At 42.6% G+C, this 11818-nt stretch overlaps 3 protein-coding genes across 3 annotated transcripts in view; 2 read left to right on the top strand and 1 right to left on the bottom strand.

The window, feature by feature from the left end:
* Positions 1–700, bottom strand: part of dnali1 (dynein, axonemal, light intermediate chain 1) — a 2657-nt gene extending 1957 nt beyond the window's left edge. The window contains exon 1 of the mRNA XM_031853502.1: positions 259–700. Within this exon, the coding sequence (XP_031709362.1) occupies positions 259–336 (78 nt within the window). The 5' untranslated portion in view covers positions 337–700. The remainder of the gene's footprint in view (positions 1–258) is intronic.
* A 110-nt stretch (positions 701–810) lies between these two features.
* Positions 811–3685, top strand: snip1 (Smad nuclear interacting protein). Its single transcript, XM_031853318.1, has 4 exons — positions 811–1099; positions 1251–1383; positions 2067–2596; positions 2763–3685. The coding sequence occupies exons 1-4, from the start codon at positions 939–941 to the stop codon at positions 3022–3024; spliced, it is 1086 nt and encodes a 361-aa protein (XP_031709178.1). The 5' UTR covers positions 811–938; the 3' UTR covers positions 3025–3685.
* A 703-nt stretch (positions 3686–4388) lies between these two features.
* LOC116386779 (mitogen-activated protein kinase kinase kinase 5) overlaps positions 4389–11818 on the top strand; it is a 16395-nt gene continuing 8965 nt past the window's right edge. Inside the window, exons 1-14 of the mRNA XM_031853292.1 lie at positions 4389–4832; positions 4939–5078; positions 5785–5975; positions 6146–6314; positions 6691–6797; positions 7006–7176; positions 7354–7466; positions 8065–8224; positions 8400–8550; positions 8779–8883; positions 9239–9288; positions 9881–9976; positions 10660–10744; positions 11070–11203. Of these exons, the coding sequence (XP_031709152.1) occupies positions 4496–4832; positions 4939–5078; positions 5785–5975; positions 6146–6314; positions 6691–6797; positions 7006–7176; positions 7354–7466; positions 8065–8224; positions 8400–8550; positions 8779–8883; positions 9239–9288; positions 9881–9976; positions 10660–10744; positions 11070–11203 (2009 nt within the window). The 5' untranslated portion in view covers positions 4389–4495. The remainder of the gene's footprint in view (positions 4833–4938; positions 5079–5784; positions 5976–6145; positions 6315–6690; positions 6798–7005; positions 7177–7353; positions 7467–8064; positions 8225–8399; positions 8551–8778; positions 8884–9238; positions 9289–9880; positions 9977–10659; positions 10745–11069; positions 11204–11818) is intronic.

Here is an 11818-nt window from a genome sequence, read left to right as displayed (position 1 = left end):
CCCCCCCCCACACACCTTTTTTTCTAGAGTTTACAGACTTAAATCACCTTTTAGCTTTTAGTAATTTGTATACAACCAAACTTGTTCCTGTAAAACATATTTTTAAGTAAATTACTATTTCCAACTCAATATACATAAATGACTCACACGACGTCTTTAAGCTTCATAAGTACATTTTTCTTTTGATAGTTTATGATATACAGTCGTTATACGTTAACGTTACTCTTTCGTGCCGTTACTATGTAACGTTAAACTCACCTTTGGTGATTTTCTGTCCGTGTTTTTGATCCAAACTGGATTGTCGTATTTCACGAGAGACTCGCCCGATGTAATCATTGTGTGTTCTCTGTTAAAATAATGAAGAAATATACACTAGAAATCAGAAGCGTCTTGTTGTGAAGCTTCAGTGACAGAAATATCGATGTCGTTGCTCACAAAAAGTTTGTTCTAACCGTTTAAATTGGCATGGCAACAGCGTCCAGGCGTACCATTTTAATGTGTCCGAGTGGAATCTGTGGTTTGGTTCACAAATGCTAATTTTGGAGACTATTGTTATAATATTCAGCACAACAAACGAAGACCGCTGGCTGTCCACTTTGTGTGAGTTTAATGGCACGTCCACTTTACGTCTTACAAATGTGCCTTTGGAGTTTTAAAACGAAATGTTCTTTGACAAAAAACAAAATCCGTAATTTTTAACAACACTCGCTTAATTCAAAATACCGTTAATGGCAGACTCGTTCATACGGAACCAAAAGTTGGTTGCGTCCCTGTTGACAGAAATTCTCGGCGCACCCCCGGAAGCGGAAGTGTGTAATTTGAGCACAACAGTCGAAGTTTTGTAATCGCGAGTTAGCTTTTGTTGTTACACGCCTTTGGTTTGTACGGCGATGTGTGTTTAGTTAAATAACGGTTGGATTTGGTAAACATATATTAGAATGACCAAAGAAAAGCGACACAAGAGAAGGGAATCACCGGAGCGGGAGCCCAAAGTTAAGGTAAAGCAGGAGGAAGTGAGCCCCGTTAGGCCACAGACATCGCGCCGCTCGAGGTCGAGATCCAGCGGAAACTCAAGTCCCCCGAGGAGACGAGCGAGCAGGTAATTTTTAATCAACATGTCACTTAGTTTTTACCACGTGCTTTTAGTTCAGATGTGTTTTTTACACTACAAACGCGTTGCTTTGTCCGCTGACTTAGCCTTTATTAACGCGTTAGCTGCATCTAAACCTCTTTTTGTGTTCTTCGTGTAGATCGCCCGCCAGGACGAGGGATCGTTCACCAGCTCGAAGAGAGACATCTCCCGTCAGACGAGGCAGCAGATCTCCCAGAAACAGAAGAAGTCGCTCTCCCCCACATCGTGGTGCTGATGTCAAAATAAAGCGGGTGATTAGGCTCTAAATTAGGAAGAAAAAAAAATGCTTCACAGCTTTAATAGAGATTGATAAGTGATTATTATTTGTACCTCACACTGCTGCTGGACTGACATACGGTTAGGTTGTGAGTACGTCACCTGTGTTCTATTGACAGATACCACTTTTCATCAGTATGCAGGTATTACAATGGCTGTGGGCATCTAATGCCAACCAGTCGCATGTTGTGCATTACAAAAAAAGGTACCATAATATGTCAAATCACAACTTTGGAAAAAATATATACACAAAAAATACCGTTTAAAAATTGAATGGTTGTTCAAACTTTTTCTTCAAACAGAGCCAATATTTGGCTATAGTGGGCCGGATAGCATTGCTACCATTAAGGTATTAGCACATGACAACTGCCTACAAGTGGTAGTTATGTGTAATAGTCTCATGATGTCAGTCTCAAATGGTGTGTGTGTGTCAATGTGATGTTTTAGCTCTTACTGTAATTACAATAACTCGCCATTTATAAGTGGCATATGTCAGTAGAACAACATAGTCGTCGGTGTCATATGCCAGATACAACAATGACATAACAATGGCCACTCTGACTGAATGTAATATAATATATGGTAATGCCTGTAAACATCTGTAACTGTTCGAGCTTGTCCTTGGCTAATAATCGTCTTCTTACCAAAAATCTCTCAGGAGCGGGAGGAGCATCGGGCCAGTGGTGATGAGCGGCGGAGAAGGACCGATCAGCCAGAGGAGAGGCGGAGCAGGTGGGAATCAGACAGACCGCGGGAGAGAGACAGCGGCAGAGACAGACCGAGAGAGCGAGGCGCACTTGGCTCTCAACAAGCTGAGAGGCAGCAGCACGATGAGCGGCGCAGAGAAAACCGCCAGCGGCGCGAAGAAACCCAAGAACAAGATATGGGAGAGTCTGAAGGAGGGAGTGACCCACCTGTTGATAAAGAGAAGCCCAACTTTGGACTGTCGGGGGCTCTAACAGAAGATACAAACACATTCCGGGGGGTGGTGATCAAGTACAACGAGCCACCCGAGGCCCGCATTCCTAAGCGCAGATGGCGGCTGTACCCCTTCAAGAATGATGAGCCCCTTCCAGTCATGTACATTCACAGACAGAGTGCCTATTTGTTGGGGCGTCAGCGAAAAATTGCTGATATCCCCATTGACCACCCATCCTGCTCCAAGCAACATGCAGTGTTCCAGTATCGGTAAGAATAACAATTATCAGCTCAGGTTTTCTTTACTTTGCTGTACTTTACAACTTCAATCTGTGTGATTTGGACAAAATTCCACTCCATGTTGCATTACACTTTGATGATTTTGTTGCTGTATTGGTAACACTTTCTGTCTCTCTTTCTGCCTGTATTTCTGTAGACTGATGGCGTTTACACGTGCAGACGGCACCGGTGGCCGCAGGGTAAGGCCTTACATCATTGACCTGGGTTCAGGCAACGGCACCTACCTGAACAATCAGCGCATCGAAGCCCAGCGCTATTACGAGCTCAAAGAAAAGGATGTCATCAAGTTTGGCTTCAGCAGCCGCGAGTACGTCCTCCTGCATGAGTTTTCAGATACGAGCGAGGTGGACGCCAAGCCGGAGGGGGAGGAGGAAGACGACGAGGGTCTCGATGAGTAAATTGTTTTCCATAAACTACATTTCCCAAGTTCCTTCAGATCGCACAACATCACCGTCACTGTTAAACAAAATAGCTGTTTCGGCAGGGAATGGAACCGGTAAATGTGGGACTTTAATACAATTATGGAACAAGGCTGGTTTGTATAATCTGTAATTACTGAACTGTTGCTTAAACCTGCCACAACTGTCTCAAAGAAGACTTCCTATTCTCAGGTTGATTGTGTAATGTCTGTGTGACGCGTGACTGATCTCACATCTGACAGTGCTCACAATACAAAGTGCTCGGTGCCAGATAAAGATACCTTGCTAAATACAATAGTTAATTATATATTTTTGGATCACAGCACTCAGTACAAAGTTGAACAGGAGACTAATCTCTTGTCTATGTCCCAGCTGTATATGTCAATGTACGATACGTGGAATGTCAATCGCATATTGTCAGAGTAAAACATTACAGACATACAACTTGTAATGATATTGCCTTTTTCTTTTTTTTGCTTTTGTAGTGCAGGGGAAGAAATGGGTGATGCTGTTATGCGTTTCCTTGCACTAATGCTGTGTGTATTTACAGTCTTAACCTTTTTATTTTTCTGTTCTGAAGCCGACAGCATTCATAGTCAATTTTCATTCATGTACTGTAAATAAAGACAGTGAAAATTTGGATTGGAGTTGAGAGTTTTAATGTAGACACCTCATCAGAGGTTTGTACATGATGTCATGTGGTTATTTTACAATTTTCTATGAATAAACATTCATATTAAGCATTTGTGCATTGAAACTACTTTTTGTTTTCTTTGGTTTAGCTTGGTCTGGAAGCCTATATAAGCTTATATCATACTGCAAGGAACTGGAGAATATTATAGGAATCTGGCCTTAAATGTGCTTAAGTGTCCCAGGGTTAGATCCTTGTTGAGCTAAACCACTAAGTGCGCACTAACAGCACTGTATGCTCTGTCTTTTATGTTTTTTTCCTTTCATTTAAGTTGAAAAAAGTAGACTACAAGTGAAGCAAAGCAAGAGACCAAACAATTCATCTCCCTCTCGCCCCAGCTTGTCCACCTGTTTCTACATCTCTGACTGACTTATTTATTTAAAGAATGGGGCTTATTCATTCATTATATGCAAGAAGACATAATTGGAAAAAAATATCAAGTGTATTTAAAAGGTGGCATTGCGGTGGTGACAACTGCTGAATAAAAAATTTTCACAGCAGGTGTCGTGCGAGAGTCGAAGCAGAGTAGTTTCACTCTCAAAATGTCAGCGGACGGGGCGGGGCGGAGGGGAGCAGGGGAGGGGAGGGCGGGTCGAGAGGAGTACCGGGAATGACAGTGGATATGTTCTGTGAGCGGGGGCGGCGACACACCTGGGGAATTACAAGAACACGCAACCGTGCTGTTTGCGTTTTTTATAATGGAAGTTGTCCCTACGAAGGACATGCATTGCGCTTCAGCTGCGGAATAAGGCAGAACAAATGTACACGACAGAGCGCAGGCGAATGAGCCTGTACGAGCAGAGGAGGAAAGATCCCGTTTGGGTGTCAGCTGGAAGTTTGTGGCAGGACTCTTCGGCTGTAGATCCGAGCGCCAGCGGCTCGGGTAAACCGATCGTTTCTCCACGGAGCCGGACCAGAGCTTTATCCGTGGCATACATTGTGAACGAGGACGCATCGGTGCCGCAGACGGAGGAGAACCTAACCCTGAAATGCCTGAAGGAAGCCTGCGCGGACGCGCACGCGGTTTTCAAAACTATTTCATATGAGAGAATATCCCTGGGCACCACAGACATTCTGGATTGTTTCTACAACGCAGGCAAGTGCAGGCATGCTGACTACGGGGCAATTTGGATGACACACATGGGCAGTACTATGCCAATTACGCAAACTAACCAGCCCTAAACGATTTCCCCCCCCCACAGATGTAGCAGTGGTTGAGATGAGTGACTCTTTCTGCCAGCCTTCCCTTTACTATCATTTGGGAGTGAGAGAAAGTTTCAGCATGACCAATAACATCATCCTATACTGTTACAAGCAAGATAGTGATCTACAGGCTCTCAAGGTAACTTCCATTGTGTCATTGTTATGAATGAATGTCATAAGTCAACTAGATCTGCAAACATGGATTACAAAATGCCCCAAAGTCAGGTTTAATTAGTTTGTAATAATTGTGTCAGAATATGCACCACTTATTAAGTTAAATGGGAACTGATATAAAGATGACCGAGAGGTAATCTATCTTGAACAGGGGGAAACATTTATTTTCAGGATATTCATTATTTTAAACCTCAGACGTTTTGCAATCTTAGCGGTAATGGGAGTGGCATGATGGAGCCAATAGAGGCACACAGTTGATTTTTTTGATTATTTTCTTGACTATTTGATGGTTGGGTCTGAACAATGTCAGGGAAATTCCATCACTATTTTCCAAATGTAAATGTGACATCATCAAATGCTTTGATGGCACAAAATCCAAAGATAGTCAATTTACAATTATGTAAAACAGAGAAAAGCTCTGAAATAAAAAAATGCAATTCATGCAGGATGAGAGAGATTTGATGAAGCGGTTATTATGTCCGTAGTCAAGGACAAAGATCATTTTCAAATCAGGAGCAAATCGATTGCATTTATGAAAGAGTTTAACATTAAATATTTAATGAAGCATTAAAAGCAAAAGCACTTACAACTTGCAAATGATGCCTCAGCTCCATTGAGGCCTCCTTGTGTGCACTTGTCCCTTGTATGATGTGTGTATTATCTTCCTTCAGGAGCAGTGTGGCAGTTACACATTCATCTCATACGTCGTGTCGCCTCAGGGTAAAGTGTTTGCCTGTGACGCTACGATCATGATGTCTAGTATCAAAGAGTTGATGCAGCCTAGTTTCCAGCTGGAGCCCCTGCTAACCCCGCTGGTGGAGAGACTGGTGCATCTGCTGAACAATGTACAAATCCAGTCCAGGTCAGGCATTAACTGCAGGGCTTTGTTCACCATCGGGTGGTTAGCCAAAAAACATTATCATCTCAGATAACGCATGCATTTGCTGATACTGTAACTCACAGCTTCCCCCATTGGCTGATTTGTTCAAGATTGTGAGAGTGTTATAATTCCTCTGCTCTTTGTGCCGACAGCGAGTACTTCCAGGAGTCAATCAGGCATGAGATTCGTACGGCACGGGAGCGGTTCAGCGGCCAAGCCCTGAGTGAGGAGTTAAACTGCATCCAGAAACGCCTGGACAGTGTAGAGCTGCTCACCCCTGATGTAGTTATGAACCTGCTGTTGTCCTACAGGGACATTCAGGTGTGTGTTTACCTGTGCATGTGAGTAAATGAGTAAAAGGTCATGGGCTACAAACAGTGGTTGATACCGGCCGTGTGTGTGTGTGTGTGTGTGTGTGTGTGTGTGTGTGTGTGTGTGTGTGTGTGTGTCAGGACTGTGCAGTTGAGATCAAAATGAAGGCGGAGTTTGAGCGGTGTGGTCTGAGCAAGGGCACCAGAAGTAGGAGTGCAGGATTGGCCTACTACTTTATGACCAGATTATGCCATGATGACACACACACAGACTCACAAAGTGAAAACAATGCCAGCCACACACCGTCGCGGCTGGTAATTATAAGATGTCATTAGATGCAAGCCTAGTAAATAATGCATTGGAATATTATACTGTCTTTTCTCAGGACTACGATGCCATAATCAAACTGGTGGAGACTCTGAACGACCTGCCCATGTGTCTGGTAGCAAAACATCAGAACATCAAATTTAACTACATATTTGCTCTAAACAGGTACCTAGATGGCTCCATGAAAATGCACCCACGTTTTGTTTTACAAGTTAGCACAATTAAACTATTGTAATCTCTTCTCTGGATTCAGTTTAGTGTTTCTGTGCCTTTATCAGCTGGTAGCCTTTTATTTGTCATTTGTTTATCCAAGATGTAAAGGTTTTTGTTAAAGCTCCTCACTGTTGACACGGTCACATTTTTACCACACCAGGAGGAATCACCCCGGAGATCGCGCTAAGGCTCTGGAGGCCATTCTGCCTATTGCGGAGTCGGGGGTCAATGTGGTGTCAGACGTCTACTGCCTTTGTGGACGGATCTACAAAGACATGTTCATGAGCTCTGGGTTCACTGATCAGAGCAGCAGAGACCATGCCTGCTATTGGTACAACCACTTAGTGTTCTGAGATCTGGTCTTAACCTAATGAGAAGTGCCATTTGTCTGTCTTTTGTAAACTACAGTTTGTCACTACAGATCCTGTTTAATGTGTACTCTTATGATTTTTGCTTGTTTGTATGTGTTTGCAGTGTGCTGGCATTATATTTTTACGTTATTCGACAGGTATGGAAAAGCTTTTGAGTTCGAGCCAACTCTTCACTCGGGCATCAACAACGTGGTCCTCCTGATGGTTGCTGGACATGAATTTGACACTTCTATTGAGATGCGCAAAATAGGTGCGTAATGCTTTATTAATCAGAGAGAATCAGTGACAAATACCTGCTCTGATCATTTGGCAAGAATATATGTTTATGGTCCACAGGTTTAGTGTGTCAAAGTTTAACCTACCTATGAATTACACTTTACATTTAAGGGGTATAATATAATCCATAGGTTTTGCTATGATACAACCCATATGTTGAATTGGCAAAGCCACAGTTCTGGTTAGAGTTTAAATGTTTTATGCATGCATTGCAATATGCAGAAAACCAATCGTTTTACAGCTAATTGCATGATGTAGGAGAGTGTGTTTATACATAGAGTACTTGAGAAACATTTCACAATACACATCAGGATTGATACAATTGTGTATTAGTGTTTAGAATTTATATATTATTATTTATCAATTGCTGGCAAATTCTGTGCCAGCAATGCACATGCATGATGGCCTTATATTACTACATTGTTGCTGCTCCGGCTCAGCATGCTGGAGATGAATGGGCTTGTGGTTGTGCACAGGGCCATCATCTGTTGATGCACATATGAGCCTATTAGTTTGGAAATGTATCTGTCATTTTGTAACTGTTTTTGCTCTGTGTTTGTGTTGGTGTTCAGGTGTGACTATAAGCACCCTGCTCGGTAGAAAAGGCAGTTTGGAGAAGATGAAGGACTACTGGGACGTCGGCTTCTACCTCGGAGCAAACATCCTCGTCAACGAACATCGGAAAGTCATCTTGGCCTCTGAAAAACTCTACAGGCTCAAGGCCCCTGTCTGGTGAGGCGGTTCTTCATTATCACGCAGACCAACATATTTAATCATCATCAGGATGATTCATTGATTTGATTGAAAAATGAGAAACCCTTTTTTGGACTAGAAAGCATTGAGAGGGATTATGGTCTTATTTACTTATTCATTTCACATGGATTAATGAGGTTGGTGTTCCTCTCAGGTATGTGGCATCGATCATGGAGACGTACATCCTGTACCGGCAATTTGCAAAGCTACCTGAGGTGAAATCTCTAAAGCAGGACAGCATGGACTTCTGGATGGAGCTGCTTTTGCAGACCTGTAAACCCACTGACTCCACAGGCCGCTGCCCAGTAAGACGTCACCGATAACTTTGACACTAACCATAACAATATACAGAAAACTATAAACTTCTCTGGTAGTCAGTATCTGTTCATTGTTAACCAGCTCTGTCCATTTTAAGGTTAACACGCACTGCTGTAATTCTGTTAACAGTATTGAGGGATATGGTCAGGAAATGATGGAGAAAGTGAGAAAGCTTTCACCTCTCATTAGAAATAAATACATTTTCTGCTTTTCAGGTGCTCATCCTGGAGCCCAGTAAAGTCCTCCAACCAGCTATTGTGTGTGTGAGCGAGGAGGACGAAAGTCTCACTGTCCAGTTGAAACATGTCACACCCTTAAAGGTATGTAGACCCTCTGTCTACCCTCCCCCCACAGAGCCTCCTTCTTTTCTGAATACATCTTTTTGACTACCTGCCATACACATAGAATGCAGAATAAATTGCATAACAACAGGATGACCCAACTTTTGTCACAATGTTTTATGCTCCAGTGAATGTTTTATCAGGTGGGTGCGTTCTTTGAATGTCACTGTGTGACGAAAAACATGACTTCATGCCTCAGGACTGTTTGCTTCCTTTCTCTCGCATGTCTACATGAATGCGTATGAAAGCTGCTCGGTCATGGGTAACACACTATTTATTCAGTAGTCCAACTGTCTTAGTCCCGTGTCTTTAACTCTCCTCCTTGATTCTACAGAAAGGCTTACACCAATGGACTTTTCCAGCCTCTGCAATTCGGGGAGTGAGGTAAAGTGGAGTACATCATGCGCTAACATCTCTCACATATCTGTGAGGTCTGGGTGTGTTCAAGCCTGCAGCTGAGTCAAAGGACCCAAAACATGCGGGTTGTCTGGGAAACCTTGCATGTCAGCCAGATTTTTGTTTTGTCAATATGGATTCAGGCGTCTTTGTTATAGACTTTTGTTGATTCTGCATAATGATCAAGTGTGGCTGTGTACTTTAGCCTTGCCGTGTCTGCCGATTTGCCACTTGGGCAATTTTCAGCCCCAAAACAGTCAGCTGCTGGGCTACTGAAAAACAGCAAGCAAACAACGTTATCATGTTGCATTGTGTTTGGTGCAGGGCCTTGCTCATCAGCATTTACTGAATGAATCAATCCCAAAGCTGATTCCTTTTGTAATGCAAACATCAGCCGTTGGTTCCCTGGAACAGAAAAGGGGGTTGATGGATACACCGTCTGTTTTAATCAATGTCAACATCCTTTATGTTCACCAGAGTTCTATATACAGTTTTTGACACCGCCCATGTGTTTTCATAACAATTACATTTAGGATTAGGACTATTTGAATATTTAAATTTGCCTTTTTTCCCTCAAAAGTGCTTCAAAGATTGATGAGCGGAGTTGCTTCCTGTATGTCCACTACAACTCAGATGACTTCCAGCTCTGCTTCCCTTCTGAGCTTCACTGTAAAGGGTGAGTGACTGATAGATTGGCAAAGATACAGTGGGACAAATTGTGTGTTTTGTGTGTTGTGTGTGAATGAGTAGACAAAAACATACCCACATTCTAGGGTGCAGGAAGATAATCGGCGATCAGGCAGTTATAATCTAGCTTTGCTGAAAGGAGTGTGTTGCAATCGCATTGTATGAGTCACATTTTTTTTTTTTTAGTGTCCTTTAGAAAATCACCCTAGGACAGATTGTTTTTCACTGTAACTTTAAGAGTCAGTTGACCCAAATCACAAAAAGACCTTTCCTTCTAAACTCTTGTGGTGTCTACCACTGCAGACAGATTCAGTTTTGAGAGACCCACTGATGAAACCTCTGCTGCCTCAGTATAATGGAAGTGAAGTCAAAGCACTCCTAAATCCTGATACAATATAGAGTTTTTCTTGGTACTTCCTACCATATAACTGTGATGAAAACCTCCACAGTGAACTATGTTCATGCTATGCACAAAGGGGATGCTTTCTTCCACATACCTGGGCATTTTCCTTTTATAGGTAATTTCTTTGGCAAAAGTCTACAGGCATGTCTGATTTTTTTTTTTAATTTTTTTTTTCCCCCAATTCACTGAAACCACATGTTCAACCACATGTTCGGTTAAGAGCATATTCTCACCTCCAACAATGCCTCCTCACACTGTTCTCTCACTAGTTTCTGCGAGCTGGTAAACTCTCTGCTTCAGCTGTCTGAACAGCCTGCCACGGACCTGAACCATCTAGCTGAGGGAATACTAGAGGTCAGTCTCAGTCCTCCATTCCACTGACGCAGTGTGTGCTCTATTTTAGGCCTCACTTGCCTCAACAAGTAGAAAACAGCTGCAATTGCTTGGTGGAAATCAAATTCTCAACCACATCAAAACATGGTGTCATACATTCATATTTGATTTTATATTTATTCTCCAAAGTCTGGACTTTGTTGATTCTGTAATCATGGCACAAGTCCCTGACTGAAACATCTGTTCTCTCCACTCCTCATATTTCTCTCTTCTGCTTGTGAAATTCCTCACAGTTACTTTGATGCTCATACTTCCTGATTCCCACTGTCTTCATTTCTCCCTGCAGTACATCTATGAGACCAATGATAATGGCGACAAGGTAGTTCTGGGTAAAGGGACGTACGGTGTGGTGTACGCTGGGAGGGACCTGAGCAACCACGTACGCATCGCCATCAAGGAAATCCCTGAGAAGGACCGCACGTATGAGAAACCAACACTCCCACTGTTTTTCCTTTATTCATCCCTTACTGGGAGACACACTGTTTCCACCAGGAATGTTTTTTTTTCCATAATAACCTGAATGGGAAGTGGTCTGGCAGAGATACCACTCACTGGCAGGCTCTGAATCCCCAGTGCACTTTAGGAATCTTGAGGGAGATTAATGAGTGTTTACACTATAATGTGCACAAAGAACGTCAGCCATGTCATCTGGAAATAACGGATTCCATCAAAGGAAATGTGAAGTTTAAATCGCTTTTTAAGCATCCAAGAAACAGCGCAGTATTTATCGAGCTGTACTCGAGACAGGGGGGGAGAGGAAAGACGCATCTAGTGTGGTGCAATAGCAGCTGTCATGTGACATGTTTTTCAAGCTTTTCAAGTCAGAGTTCAACTCTCCTTGACCACTTCATTTATTTACTTAAAGTCCAAACCTGATCATTGTGCAAACCTGCTACATTCTTCTCCACCAGCTATATACTAATGGAGATTTTGTGAAAAACACGATTTGACTTTTAGTTATGCATCTCCCAGACCTTTTCTTGTTCTTTCTATCTATCTATCTATCTATCTATCTATCTATCTATCTATCTATCT

The sequence above is a fragment of the Anarrhichthys ocellatus genome, unplaced genomic scaffold (assembly GCF_004355925.1).
Source record: "Anarrhichthys ocellatus isolate YVR2014 unplaced genomic scaffold, GSC_Weel_1.0 scaffold13, whole genome shotgun sequence".
NCBI lineage: Eukaryota > Metazoa > Chordata > Actinopteri > Perciformes > Anarhichadidae > Anarrhichthys > Anarrhichthys ocellatus.
Note: the sequence above shows the minus strand (reverse complement) of the source record. Positions and strands in the feature narration are given on the sequence as shown.